Source organism: Anastrepha ludens, chromosome 4 (genome assembly GCF_028408465.1).
Source record: "Anastrepha ludens isolate Willacy chromosome 4, idAnaLude1.1, whole genome shotgun sequence".
In the NCBI taxonomy this organism is placed as follows: domain Eukaryota; kingdom Metazoa; phylum Arthropoda; class Insecta; order Diptera; family Tephritidae; genus Anastrepha; species Anastrepha ludens.
The window spans coordinates 95,143,968-95,159,947 of record NC_071500.1 but is presented as its reverse complement, the minus strand read 5'-3'; the positions used below and the strand labels follow the sequence as shown (position 1 = coordinate 95,159,947).

The 15,980-nt window shown below is 38.2% G+C and overlaps 1 protein-coding gene across 1 annotated transcript in view; it reads left to right on the top strand.

Annotated features, from left to right (window-relative positions):
- LOC128860262 (somatostatin receptor type 2-like) overlaps positions 1-14,981 on the top strand; it is a 77,211-nt gene extending 62,230 nt beyond the window's left edge. Inside the window, exon 2 of the mRNA XM_054097675.1 lies at positions 13,038-14,981. Coding sequence (XP_053953650.1) covers positions 13,288-14,970 — 1,683 coding nt within the window. The 5' untranslated portion in view covers positions 13,038-13,287 and the 3' untranslated portion in view covers positions 14,971-14,981. The remainder of the gene's footprint in view (positions 1-13,037) is intronic.
- The last annotated feature ends 999 nt before the right edge of the window (positions 14,982-15,980 follow it).

The following is a 15,980-nucleotide window of genomic DNA, read 5'->3' as shown; positions in this document are numbered from 1 at the left end:
TGAGAATTAAAAAAAATTTTAAAATATTGTGTCTTCATTTCCAACACGGTCACTTATTGGACCCCCCTCGTACGTTCTTAAAAGGTATCGCATTTTGGTTAAGAAGACTTCCTTCCATAAGCTAATAGCATAGGCAGAAAAATCAGCAGAGAAATATTTAATACCTCTAAGAGCGGCCGCCGTAGCCGAATGGGTTGGTGCGTGACTACGATTCGGAATTCACAGAGAGAACGTCGGTTCGAATCTCGATGAAACACCAAAATTAAGAAAAAGATTTTTCTAATAGCGGTCGCCCCGTGGCAGGCAATGGCAAACCTCCGAATGTATTTCTGCCATGAAAAAGCTCCTCATAAAAATATCTGCCGTTCGGAGTCGGCTTGAAACTGTAGGTCACTCCATTTGTGGAACAACATCAAGGCGCACACCACAAATAGGAGGAGGAGCTCGGCCAAACACCCAAAAAGGGTGTACGCGCCAATTACATATATATATAAGAGCTAGGTTAGGTTGACCTGGCTGGCTGAAAGCCATCACATAGACCTATTGGTCCATAGAGTTACCAGATGCAGCTAGACCTTTACGTTTCTTTGTAGTAGGCATCTTGTAATACGTCTTTGCGAATCTAGGTAAACTCTGAAGCTCTATCCCCGATAGGCATTCTAACTTCTCATATTTTAAAGCTCATAAGCATTTTTATCTGGTTCTAGCTAACGCCGGGCAAGAACATAGAAGGAGTTCAAGAATTTTCCTCTCTTCTAGTTCATTTCAAAATATGCAGCTATCGTTGTTTGTAATTCCCATCTTGTATGCATGCGCCGGTAGCAAATTGTGGCCAGTCAGCATACCTACGATAGTTCTGCTTTCTATTCTGGACAGAGCTAGTACGAATTGGACGTATTTATCTGCATTCTGTGTACACATGATTTTCACGGTTTTGGCAATCTCATCTACAATTTCGTTAACTGCAATGCCCTTATGTCCGGCTACCCAAATAGATATGCAACCGTCTGTCTGCGGTTAGTCTTTCTATAACTTCCCTGCTTTTTAGAAAATTTTTAGATGAAATTTCATAAGAGTTTATTGCTTTTTTCGCCGCTTGGCTGTCAACGTATATATATGTTTTGGCGTTGCTTGATGTATTTGCGAATGCTATTTCCGCAGCCTTACCTACAGCAAAAACTTCTGCTTGAAAGATACTGCAGTGGTCAGGGGTTAAATGGCTGCGCAGTAGATCCCTGGCCCTACTCCGTCTAACATTTACGAGCCATCAGTAAATATATTAAGAGTATTTGGGTTAGAGCTCTAAGAGCTAAGTTAGCATACAAATCGTGTGACACAAAGACAGAGGACAAAAAAGTCGACATTTTTTTTATTCTTAAGATTGTCTAAAACCGGAGGTATAAACACAGACAACGATTCAGAAGTAAAAGCGTTAAGCGGCTTCTTATTTAACATTAGCGAGATTTCCTTCCACTTTTTTACACAATGAGCACCGAGGCGTACAGTCTCCTTAGCAAAGATGCGCGGGAGCCTGTGACTTTTGAGAGTTTTGTGAGAGTTTGCGCATTTCTAAATAGATATAAAGATGAGTTGCCCTATTTAATCACTCTTTTGATTTTAAAGAAAAGTGAAGCCTTGAAAATCCCCTTCTCTCGACAGCAGTTGAAAATTAAAGCCCACTTTGTCTGGGCAGGTGATGGTTTATGTTATTTGTTTTATGTAATAATGCGTGCGATAACTGCTACTACTACTTGCTAAATTCCATTGAAAACCTTTTAACTTCCTAAGAGTACAAAAAACTCAATTTCATTCCACTCAATAATAAAAACAACCTATCACCGAAATCAATAACAACAATATCACTTAATAAGAAAGCTATTGAGACCTACCTTTGTATGCGTATGCGCTTGACACCGTCTCACGCATGGCAACGTCTTAAAGTGCAAGTATAATACCACCAGTTACAGTTGTGGTGCGGAAGGCAAGCCAAAATGCCACCTATGTGGAAACTTATGCCATTGAGACGCACACACACATACAACTTCAAAAGACAACATAACGTATACCAAGAATTGTGGCAATTCGCCGAAATACATGGCGGGTAAACAGACAAAGCGAAGTGTTGAAGGCAAATGTGTGTGTACACGATGTGTTTGGCATACATTTAGGAGCATATTGTGATTTATTTGCATTTTGGCAATTCAAGCTAATGGAGATAGAGTGGAGTGGAATTGTGTGCGTGAAGCATGCAAGCGTAAATATGGGAGAAGGTTTGGTAACGTATCGGTTTTTTTTGTGCTACCCAGTAAAACTGGGGATCACCGAACATCGGGTATTCTCAGAGTATGCACTTGGGAGTTTAGACTTACACTCTATTGCTGCATGCCACCTTGGTCAAAAAGTTCCCGGAATAACCGCCAGGTGACGCTCTGTGTGCCAAGTGGCACCGTCCTGTTGAAACCACATATCGTCCACATCCATATCTTCCGATTCGAGCCATAAAAAGTTCGTTATCATCTCACGATAGCGAACACTATTCACAGTAACTGCCTGACCGGCCTCATTTTAGAAAGAATACGGCCCAATAATGCCGCCGCACAGTGCGGCCGATTCCCAAAAAGCTGGCCAAAAGTCGAAAAAAAAAGTTTCTAGATAGAGTTTTTTTGTCTTTGGGTTGGCTACAGTAATGCCTTGAGTAGTGGAAAACCGTTCATAGCAACGTCCTGTACCCTAAGTATCCTATGTATTTTCAGTCGCAACGTGGCCTTCGTTTGAGCATCGTATTACTGTCGATGAATAGTGAAAGTTGTACACATTTGAAAGATTTTGTAATGGAGTAAATTGAACAAAACCAAATGGAATCAACTTCGGAAGGTTAGTAAAATACGAGAAATCTTTAGTACATATCGACACAAAATTTTTACCTGCAGCAATACGTAGATACATTTTTTGCAATTTTTTTTATAAAATTTAAGTTTTCAAACTGTATAGTAATAGAACGCCGTCATATGCTGCTTTGAAACCTATTAAAGGTTACTCAAAAAAGTAATGGTTACTGAATTAAATAAGATTCAGCTGCTACCACTTGCTACCTTGCGACCCCGAAAACATATATGTTCTGGAATATACGCTATTTCACGTGAGGGGGTGGCCAATAGGGGTGGAAGGGGGTGGATTTTCAAAATTTTAAGATCAAATTCGTAATCAGCGACCCCGACAACCCCCGAGTAAGAAATTTTGAATCAATTACTTAATTTTTTGAGTTTTGGCCAGCTTTTCGGGAATCGGCCGCACTGTGCGCCGGCCCATAAACCGCGCCAAACAGTCACTCTTTGTGAGTGCATTGGTTTTTCGGCAATCAACCTTGGATTATCATTCGCCCAAATGCAGCAATTCTGGTTATTGCGAATCCACTGAGGTGAAAATATGCCTCATCACTGAAGATGATTTTTTTCGAAAATTGGTCATTCACTGTTGCCATTTCCTGCCACCATTCTGACCATTGACGATGCTTGAAGTGGTCAAGAGGCTTTAGTTCTTGAGTCAATTGCACCTTGTAAGCATGTAACTGCAAGTCTTTATGCATAATATCAACGACGAGCGTGAGAGGTGCAATTGTTGGGCACGACGACGAGTTGAGGTGGATGGCTCTTCAACCACACTATCGCGAACAGCAGCAATATTTTCTGCAGTACGAGCTGTACGAGCATGCACTGGTGTTTTCATATCTCCTACAGACCCGGTTTGCTCAAACTTTTGCACAATTTTTCCGATTGTACGCGCATTTGGACGATTAAATTGACCGAAAAAATCACGGTGCGCGATATGCATTTTGATTTGAACGCCCATTTTCATAATAAGGCGAAAAAACCTTAACGCGTTGCTTGATTATGTATCTTTCCATGGTTCAAATTTAGTTTAGAGTTAGTCTGAAATTGAAAATGTTCAATGAAATGCGGAAAAAAACTTAAAGTTTAGGTGTGGTTTACATTCAACATCGGCCCTTGAAGTTTAACCACCCTTTATATTAATTGATTTCCATCCACAAATGATCTCTCATCCATAGCAATCATGTTGAAGAGTTGGTATTTCGAAAAATCAATGTCATCAACAAAAACTTAAACGCAATCGCACGCTTAACAACTTCGTTGTCTTCCAGCTTAAACAATGTAGTCGATCTCCTTACAGACAGTTCATATCGTTTAAGGAAGTTGTCCAACCGGTGTGACGATGCTTTAAATTCTTCTGTGGATATATCAAATTCAATTGCCGTTTCAACTGCCTGCAATCCATTCCCAGAGGCAATCTTCCAATTCGGAAAATAACGGCTGTCGACCTGATCCAACTCTGAGTTTTTCCACATTACCTTGGTCCACCAGTTGACACAGGTAATCGTAGTTTGCACGCCAACCCTTCCAATCACTGATGCACCAAATTTGCGTGTTGGTTGAAAATATTTCATATTATTTTGGATGAATCTATTGTTGTCACGTTGCGTGCGTAAATTTATGCGATTGAATCGATACCAAAATGTGCGTCACTGGCACCGATAAGTGACGTCATTGGGCACACACTCTCACATATATGCGAGCACTTTAAAATTGTTTCTTTATATGGTATAAAAATACAAAAAATCATGAAATGTGTTCAAATATATTCATTTGTCCGTATGTGGGAGAGTATAAAATCATCCAACATAAGAAGAAGTATCGAAGTGTTTGAGGCCCCACAGATTCGTTTTTGAAAGTTTAATCATCTGCAAATGAAAAATGCATCAACAGGAATTGAAGCCCATTCAAAGGCTTTGACTTTTGTCAGCTTTTCAGGGTGAGCAATGAATTGTAGATACCCTTTCCAAATCCAAATGTGTATGCCTTCGATGAATCTGTGTGCTAGCTGCAATTTTGCAAAAACCATTAACAGTTTCGATAGAAATATGCAACATATTGAATCCCATTTTCCCTATAAAACAAAATATAACAATATTTTCACACGAATTTCATTTCTCGCAATAAATTTACCTGCATATGTATGGCATACACTCAAGCGTACGGACGGACATACGTGGTTAGTAATTCGGTTATATTTCGTGCGTCGTATTGAGACATTTTAATTAAATGAATTGCTTTGCCAGTCTCGCGCCTGTATGTAGGCAGCGAATAATTTTCAACGTACAAAAAGTAAAGGAAAAACACGAATCAATAGAGCTTTTCCGGTTATGTGATGTATGTGAATTAGGGTGGTCCAAAAAGTCATGGGTAGAAATAAAACTTTAAATAGTTGAAAAAATTGTACAAATATTTTTAATGATTTTTCAACATTTTAAATTCTATGGTTTTTTTGAGAGCTCCATTAAAGTAACTAAAATAAAAAATTAATTAAGGGGTTAGGTGTAGTAAGATTCAATATTTTTTTTTTACAAAAATAAAAACATAGCAATAATAAATATATACTGTTTTATCATCATCAAAATTAATAATTGTTAAAGTTATCGCTTGATATGATCATCACAATAATAATTTTATAAGTAGATAATCTTGTGCCTGATCAAAGCTTTTTTTTCACAACTAACAATATGGCGGTCTCAGGAAATATTTTTCAGATTTTCGAGGAAACGAAACATTAATTACTAAACAAAAATTTAAATTTTTGAAAAAAAAAAATCCATCGATCAACCACGGGTTTTTTATGTTTTTCAAAAGCAGTTCACTTTTTATTAAAATCTACCAAGCGGTTTTTAAGTTACAGTGATCACCAGTTCAAAAATCATAGTTTTGAGCAAATCACATTTAAAGTTTTGCTATCGATTACCAAATCGCACGAGCGCCCTTTGTTAATTGTTGAATAACTCGAAAAGTAGTCGTCGGATTCACTTCAATCTTTCGCACATTATTTTTAAGGTATTAAAGTATTATACCTAATCTAAAAAAAATTGCTTCCCGTTAACAAATTGTTGGATATTTTCAGTCGATCTTTTATGAGAAGCACAAAAGCAGTACCTTAAAAAATAATGTTATAACAGGAGTATGCAACAAATTTATGACACCAAATGTTTTTTTTTTTCGTATCAAGTATGTACTCGTATGTACTATTACATATATGAAAAACTTGAGGGGCTTTGAGGCACCCACAAATATAAGTTATTTTACAACAAAAACGAGTGTTACTTTCTTCCATTTCAAAAACTCCTTCTTGTACGAGCTTAACAATGGCGTCTGCCGTATTTAAATGGGTGCGTGACTACCATTCGGGTAGCCATGAAAAAACTTTACGAGCTTTATATATATATTTTTTATTATATATATTTTTTTTTTTTTTTTTTTAAATTGAGAAACATTTTTTTTTTCGATTTAGAATTAAGATATTTCGCGCTCTTTTAATATTAATTTTTTTTTTTAACCAACCTTGACTTGTTTACAGTAGCACAGAAAACAAACTATGTGACATATCATGCTAAAATTTGCCATGTAAGCTTATAACAGTCCTACCAAAAAACAAAAAAATTATTTTTGCCATATGTCATCCGCGGACCATTTTATTTATAACGTCTCGTTCATATTGGAGCAGAAGGTATAATAATAACGTTATCTAGTCACATACAATAAAATTCTTGGAAGTTTTTTTTTTCCTTGTTTACTGCATTCGGGATCATAAGGCCTCGACAAGACTCAGTCTAGCGTTGGTTTCATTAATCTATTTTTTTCGCTTTCTGGCAGGGTAGGTGATTAGCCTGCCACTACCATCGTCAATCGATTAATATTGAAAAAACAAAGCCAAACAAATTGTTTCCCCATATAGAATTATTTGTATCCTCATGAAAAACTTTATGTGCTTGAGGCACAAATAGGTATAATTATTTTACAAACAATATTGGTAATTTTTGTGTTTTGACGCAGAAAAATGCTTGGGAGTGGGGTCTTAGCATTTTAAAAACAAGTAAGAGAAAGTGTCTTCTCCCATATAAAATACATAAATACTTTGAAGGTTTCAGGCAACCATAAATACAATTTTTCCACAAAAAAAATGCCACTTTTTTTCTATTTCAAGAATTCCTACCTGTGTGAGCTTAAGATTGAAAAAAAAATAAAGAAAAAGATTTTTCGCATAAAATAAGTGAAAAACTTCAAGGGGTTTGATGCATTTTAAAATATCATTAAAAAATTGGAGGTAATATATTTTTTGTACATACTTAGAAATATGCCGACGAGCTATTCTAACATTAAACAAACATTTTGACATGATAACGTCTTATAATTCGATGTAGCCGGCTGCACGCCCAAAAATGCGTCGTTACCTTGCTCATGCGTCGTTATCTTGCTCATGTGGCGTTATCTTGCTTGAACTGAAAGCGAGAGCGCGGAACGAACGACAAAGAGGCACAATCGGCCCCCGCGTTCGGCAACGTTCGACATCTGGCTCTCTCCTACTTGAGTGAGCATATATATGTATGTATATGTATGTATATGCGCATTTGTATATAAATTCACATACTTGTATTTGCATATGCCTTCTTCCTGTGTGCATGCAAATGAACCATTTCTCTGCTGAGAATAAGACGATGATAGGAAAAGTACGAAATGAAAGGGAGTGTTTCGAGTGTAATGTTTCTTGAAAAAGTCAAATCGATGATGGTGCCTCTTACTGTTGTTGACTTATTAAGATCTGATGCACAATCGAAATTGAACATATCTTTCATGAATTTGATAAATGTTTCGTCATTTTTCACGTTTGTGTAAATGTAACTTGACCTATTCCATTGCAATTCCATTAATCTCCTTCCCTATATCCATACAATATATCTATCAAACAAATAAAATTAAAATTTTCTTTTGAAAAATGCATCAGTATTTTCTTATGACATTGTCACGCTAAACTATCGTCAGTAAACCGACTTTACAGACAATCTCTTTTTTTTTACCAACCTAATGTATGTATATGTATGTGTGCATTTACAGTAAAATCCTTGGGGTAATAGCTTAATATTGAAAAAAAAAATTAATTAGATTGTATTATTAAAAATTTTAAGCTTCTGAGGCACCCTTAAATTTTGGTTATTTTTTGGAAGAGGAATAATTTTTAATTTTCGATTTAGGATTAAAAAAATATGTTGAACCACCCTAATACAAATATATACTTATAATACTTATATGCACATATACATACACCCATACACATACAACACATAGTTCTTGCTATACATTTATTTGCTGTTTTATAGCGCAAACCAACCACTGCATTCAAGCGCATACTTTTCTCTCCGGCTTAGGCTGTAGGTGTCGGTTTGTACACACCCACAGCCTGCTGTCAGACGCATTAACCGTAACACACTTATACATATTTGCTTTCACAAATTGAGAGATTTTCATTTACGTAAATAAATGAATACGAAAACATGCTTTTTAATAAATTATTATTTGAAGCCATAAATTAATTGGAATTTTCAACTTGGCCTGCACTTTTACACTTCCGAATCAGTTACTTTCTTTTTCACTCGCACTAAATTATGTTATCTCACTGCTGAGTAAATTATGGACAACATAAACGAAAAAATTATGTAAATTTAAGTGGCACTTGACGGAGTACAGCGGCACGTTGAGACTTAGGTAAGTTAGTTATAGCACGCATTCACTCATACCGAAATACAGTTCCAAGAAGCTAAGTATATTTGTTGCATAGAAGTAGGCATGTAAAGTGGATTAAAGCATGAAGTGGCTTACACTTTTCCATTGAAATTTATTAGGAAACTGCGTTTTATGAATTTTGAATACTCGTGAATGATTAATCGTTTGCTTAAATGGCAATCAGTAAATTTTGTTGCATACTTTTAAGTGTGCATTTTAAAACGGGGAACACTTCAACATTCCTTTGCAGATAGGCTTACGCTGAGAAACTGTAAAATTCTTCGAAATTTCTTATTGAGTTTTTAGCTTCTTCCAAATTGCTCGGAATGTCGGAGTGTTTTAGTAGATTTTCGCATTACTTGGAACAGTCACAAAAAATACATTTATGCTATTAGATGCAAATAATTAAAAACAAAAACAATTATATATTTATAAAAACCATTATTTATATAAAAACTATATTTTTTTTTATTAATTACAGCTTTAATGGAATACCTTTTCAGTTCTAATCAACACTTAGTCACATTTCCTTCGCATCTATGATGGCAGAGTAAGCGACTAGGCAGAATTTCTTTTACTTTGGGGATATCTCAATATGACTTTACTTTTCTATTAGCATCTTCTGAGTACAGTCCAATCGTGATAGTCCGACACATACGGGACCGACTCGTTGTCGGATTATCTAATATTCCGGACTACCGAAGGTTCCAATTAATGACACGAAAAGACAGAAAAAAAATCACATCAACACCGTCAGAAATCGCGGGAGAACTGGCGTCGTTCAAATTTAATGACAAATACGTTGTGACCAGGAAACAAAACACAATCCCCCTCTGCTGCTCTGCTACGACTGATCAAAATAAAATAATGCCAATTGCATCCATAGACGTTATGAGGTTGTCGGATTACCGAACGTGTCGGATTAAGAAATGTCGGACTATCACGATTGCACTGTAGTTAACACCCATTTGGCTATTTCCGTCTTGCTGATTTCCCAAGAGTTTTCGAATGCGCAAGACAAGGTGATGCTAAATCATGCCTAAACGTGAATTCCTTGCCATCCGGCAACTACTCCTTAAATATTAGTAACAGTTGAGCTGACAGCTTTCTGGCATTGCAAAGGGGTCTTTGGAAAAATGTGGGATCTTTCTCCTAGCAAGGTCCTATGGATCTACACGGCTATGATAAGACCTATTATCACCTATGCATCAGTTGTCTGGATGAGTAGAGTCTCTCTCGTGGGAGTCAGGAGGACCTTATCGAGACTATAACGCACTGTGGCCAACTGTTACACCGGAGCTTTTCCAACTACTTCAGGCCTGGCATTAAATGCTCTGGTTGGTCTAGCACCACTTCCATGTAGAGGTCTTGAAGGCCATCTGCAGGCTCAAACACAATGGGAACTGGTACTACCCCTGTCCGGCATTGGACAACAGAGAAGGCAAGGACTTCGATTCAATCATGCTCTACATGCGCCTTGACTCCCTGCCAGCACGACTCGTACTTGAACAGAGATACAGTGTGATACTGCCAGAGGCTCAATTGTTGGCAAACTCTGAAAATGAGCCCAGCAAACACAGTTTTCGCATTTTCACCGATGGCTCCAGGATCGAGCACGGCTCCGGCATTGGGGTCTTCGTGGAATCCAGCAGGACAAAACTGCACTTTGCTTTTGGAATGCATGTATCTGTGTTTCAAGCGGAGGTGTATGCTGTTCAAGAAGCAATGAACTTTGTTGCGGAAAACAGATGGAGAAGCAGACCTATACGTGTATGCAGAGACAGCCATGCTGCGCTCATGGCCTTAGGCAGTCACCCAACCACATCAGGTGTAGTCGAGTCATGTAAATCCACGCTGAACTATGTCGGTAAACATAATGGCCTGCTGCTAACATGGGTCTCGGAACGCGTGGGTGTCGTGGGAAACGAGACCTCAGACTCCTCAGCTAAGATGGGCTCTGAGGCCAACTACTTTAGCCCGAAACCCGCTCTGCCACTCCCTTCTGCAGCCATCAAAGCCACCGTTAGCAAATGTGTTACAACAAGACACAAGCGAGCTTGGGAGGTTGAGAGAGGCTGCAGATGGACAAATCTGATGTTACTTGTCATGTCATGTCCGATCGACTGTCGCCAATCCTCCTGTTATTAAGCAGAAGGGACAGCAGAAAGCTAGTTGAACTGACGGGCCACTTTCTGTGGATGAAGCACATGGAAAAGGTAAGCATCTCAGACAATGTACTCTGCCCAGTTTGTAAAGAGGGGGATGAGACGGCGGACCACTTCCTGTGCGTCTGCCCCGCCTACGCTTGAATCTAGTTTGAGGTGTTTTGCACTGATGTGTTAAGAAGCGATCACCTGGGCTCCTTAGCAACACAAGATCTGCTCAAATTTCTTCGGAGGTCGAGTAGATTTAAAGAAAATTAAAAGGGCATCCGAGTGCAGTACAATGGACTTAATTGTGTCTGAGTGCTGCACTTGCTAGTTGTCCTGACAAAAAAAAATTGGGTTTTTAAAATGTGTCCTTATTGATCTTGCCTCATGCCTCCATTGACGATGTGGATGCGTTAGACCTGCATCAGCGCCTACGACACATACAAATCGTTACTTCGGCGGCATTTCTTACCCTTTACACAATAAAACACTTGAGGTACTTCTCACCTGAGCATCGACTCCCGAACCTACTTTTTTTGGCTAGAATTTTGAATGTTCACTGATCTGTGCAACAAACCAGGAAAAAAGTATTTCTCATATTTTTGAAAGATATGCATAAAAGAAAAAATATTGGTGTTAAACTGCAGTAATTATGCAACAGTCAACTTATGGTGACCATAAGCCAGTTTTAAGCAAGTCGCTTAAAGTCAGCCAAAACAAAAAGATGTTAGATTCTGTTTTTGACATTTTGAAGGGAAACTTCTTAGACGTCGGTGGACGAGCGAGAATGGAGAGTAAAATTTCAAGGCCATGCAACGTTTTTCGTTCCGCGAAAGAGAAAAAAGATATAACGTAATTTCCTGGCTAGTGATTGTGCGTACTTAAAGTGCTATCTATTCCAGGGTCGGATTTATTGGTATTGCTTTGCGGTAGTTTGTGCCGTTACTGCGGTCCTGGAATCGCTGCGCTTGTGCGGGTGATAAACGCTTTTTATCTCTCTCTCTCTCATTGTCTCTCGGGCCTCTCTCTCATTCTCTCTCGGGTCTCTCCCTCTTTCTTTGTCTGCCTTGAACGTTTCACTTCTGAAGAAAATTTCCTTTGATTGACTCAGTTGAATGACTGGCCAATTTAAACTTTTAAAGTATGATTTCAGTAACCATCACTATTTTCATTTATTGCTAAAATTTACGTTCACTTAAATTTTTTGACTTCAATATTTTTCCTCATCATTTATTTCTTTCTATATATAAATTATTTAAACATTTTTATGCACACATTTTATACTTAAACTCTTCAATCATTTTAAGAGTTTTGTTTTTTTATAAAACATATTTTCAGAAACTAATTTTATGTATACAAAATCGATTTTTCAAGGTATTTTCAAATCATGTTTTTCCGAAATATTTTGGTGAAAGTCTCAAAATTTAATAAATTTCTTGATTCCCATGGAAAACCACTCCCATTTTTTTTTTTTTTTTTAATTTTATGGAAAGTGCTGCTCTCTAAATCTATGTGATTTCGCTAGTTTCTACATAAACTTTCGCAATTTTGTATGTAAATTTTAGGTTTTTCACCCATAAAAGTCAACAGATTCATTCAAAAAATTAGACTTAGACTAAGAATTAGTTCATTATAGGCTACAACCTGGCTATTTACTCTGTTTAAATGTCGCTATATGCAGCGCTCAGCGCTTAGAACCGAATTGAGTCATTTTCAACACAAACCTGCTTCGCCCTACTACTGAATTTTTTAAATAGATATTCAAAAAAGTAACTCCAAATCAAAGTTGCATACTTTCAGGCAATCCAATGCTCGCTAGTGAACTAATACCTCACTGTATACAATTTTTAATTTAAAAAACGTCAATACATATTTCCATCGAAGGTGAAATTCAGCAAATTAGGCATTTTCTGCATCATTATAGCATACCTTCAGGCGTGAAAACTTAAAAACCTTCGCTGGCATCCTTACGTTCAAGGTGCAAATTTAATTTAAGGTGAAATGGTGTCAATAGTATTTATGCATGAGTGTTCATTGAAGTGCAAACTTGGGCAAGAAAATAGGGAAGAGTTGAAGCGGCAACTGAATTGACGAAAATTTGTAAGTGCAGGAAAACAAAACTTGCGTTTATCAATCCTTTAACTTATTATAATATTGAGACAATATTAAAGTTCAACATGCCGTATTTCGTATATTCGCCTTAAGTTACGCTACCTTGCACAAGTACTGACTTTATTGAATTTTCAATTTGATATTTTGCTTGCAGGTCAACTCAGCAACGCTTCATTGCGCCCACACACGCCTACACACAGCACAGCGTATGCATATTATTTGACAGCAACAACAACAATAAGTCAAAGTCAGCAAAAAGGAAACCTTCAAAATATTTTAATGATATCCTTCAACGCATACTTTATTGAAGCGTAAAAGCATTAAAACCACCTCACAGCTGTCAGCTGTCCATCCACGTCAAATCAATCAAACACAAACCCATTCGTGTATTCAATACCACAAAAATGTGGCGACCACCGTCGACTGGAGTTACAATGATTTTCTTCAGTAGCGCTTTGCTGGTATTCAATTGTCTACAAACAGCGGGTGAGGCAACAGCGCGTATGGCAGCTGATGTGGCTGAGAAAAGTGAGCGAAATGCAGCGGAAATAGTCACCGTGCACAGCGTCACACGCATACGCGTGATGAGTACAACACAAATGGCCACCATCAGTGGTGATGCGAATGCCGATCAGCAGGGCATGAAGCAAATGTGGTTGGACGTGAGACCCGCACGCTTTCCGGAAAGTACCAGTTCTACGCGCAAAGCGCCAACTGTGAATATAACCTATCCGCTTGCACAAAGTTTCCAGCGCTCTGAACCCAAGCGCACTTTCTATGATCACTGCATGGAGCACCGCAACTCTTTCGCCGATCTGGCCACACTCGTACTCTACTCGCTCGTTTGCCTTGTCGGCCTATTCGGCAATACGCTTGTCATTTATGTGGTGCTACGCTTCTCGAAGATGCAAACGGTCACCAACATCTACATACTTAATCTGGCCATCGCTGACGAGTGCTTCCTCATCGGCATACCCTTTCTGCTCTACACAATGCGCATTTGTAGTTGGCGCTTTGGCGGTTTCATGTGCAAGGCTTACATGGTGAGCACTTCGATCACGCAGTTCACTTCATCCATTTTTTTGCTCATCATGTCCGCCGATCGTTATCTTGCGGTTTGTCATCCGATCTCCTCGCCTAAGTTGCGCACACAACGCATTGCCAAGATGGTGTCGGCAATTGCGTGGCTAACCTCGGCTGTGCTTATGTTACCGGTCATACTCTATGCGAGTACTGTGATCCAAGAAGATGGCGTGAATCTGTCGTGTAACATAGAATGGCCAGAAACGTATAAGAAACACTCGGCGACCACTTTCACGCTATACACTTTCTTTCTCGGTTTCGCCACGCCGCTCTGTTTCATCTTATGTTTCTACTATTTAGTCATACGAAAGCTGCACACAGTCGGCTCCAAGCACAAATCGAAAGAAAAGAAGCGTTCACATCGCAAAGTTACACGACTTGTGCTCACCGTCATCACCGTCTACATACTCTGCTGGCTACCATATTGGATCTCACAGGTGGCTCTTATCAATTCAAATCCCATGCAAAGTCATCTCTCGCGTCTCGAGATACTAATTTTCCTGCTACTATTTTGTCTTGTCTACTCCAACTCAGCTATGAATCCGATACTTTACGCTTTCCTCAGCGATAATTTTCGCAAGAGTTTTTTCAAAGCTTTCACCTGTATGACTAAGAGCGAAGTGAATGCACAATTGCAAGCCGAACCGAGTCTTCTTACCAAACAAGGCAGCGGTAAGCGTCGTCAAAAACGTATGCTCAATGACAAGCTAAACGAACCGAATTGCGTAGCAACGACTAGCGCCAACAATAACTCGTCGATAACTACTTCGTCGACAACCACAGCGCCGGTGGGTGGCGAAAATGTGACAGCTATGATGTTGGCGACGACAACGGTGTCAACAGATGGGAGCGCTGGGGCGCCGCAATTGAATGGACGGCAATTGATGCGGGCGGCCAGTGTTGAGGGTGAGGAGATAATACTCGTGCTAGAGAATGAGCGTCCTATGTGTGCGCTGGTCGAGCGCGAGTATGCCGCCGGTAATGTGCTGCAAACGGATTTGTAAATGGAGGCGGATTGCATACTTTTAGGTGTTTTGTACTGATTATTAAAAAGTTATGATTTTAGTATAAAAATTTACTACCGATAAGGCGAAAAAAAAATAAAAAATAAAAAATAAATAAAAATTAATGTATTTAGAATTTATAGTAATATTTGATATGAAAACCTGTCAAATTCGAGTTTCTCTTACGAAAGTTAGAAGGAAAAATGTACTATTAATATAGTTATTTCTATTAGTTTCAGAAAAAATAAAAAAAATAAAAATAAATGTATTTAGAATTTCTATTTATTAGTAAAATATTTTTAAGAATATTTATTTTTCATTTTAGGATTTTTTTCATATTTCTACCTATGAAAATATAAAAGTAATAAATAATAATTTTCAGGAGAAACTTTTTTTCGGAACAACTTTCAATGCAGTATTTTGCAATTTCTTATGCTTATTTACTTTTAACTGTTTAATTATTTTTGGATTCATTGGTGAAGAAAAATTTACATAATAATTCACAAGAAAGAAAGAGTTTTTAGTAATTTTGCAGTGAGGATGCCTAGACTACTCTATTCACCTCTACTCACCTTCGAAAGGCTCTTCAAGACGAGTATATCGACAAGAAGGCAGTGGCAGACACCAAGGCCATGGAGAAGGGGGGAATTATTATTTTTTATACAAATGGTTCCAAGCTAGATGATAAGGTTGGCTATGGAGTATTTTCGAAGGAATTAGGACTGGAACTATCCGTTCCACTACCAGATTACTGCAACGTCTATCAGGCAGAGGTTCTAGCTATAAAAGAAGTGCCTACATATTTAAATACGCATGGCGTAACAAAAATGACTATAAATATATTCTCGGATAGCCAGGCTGTGTAATAGCTAGGCTGCTATGGCCGCAAATGAACAAGAAAAGGATAAAAGAATTGCTTAGTCTCTCAAGAGATGATATCTCGAAGGTCGAGGCTTGCATAACCGGTCACTGGCTATTTGGCAGGCATTCCTCGAGATTAGGAATTTTCT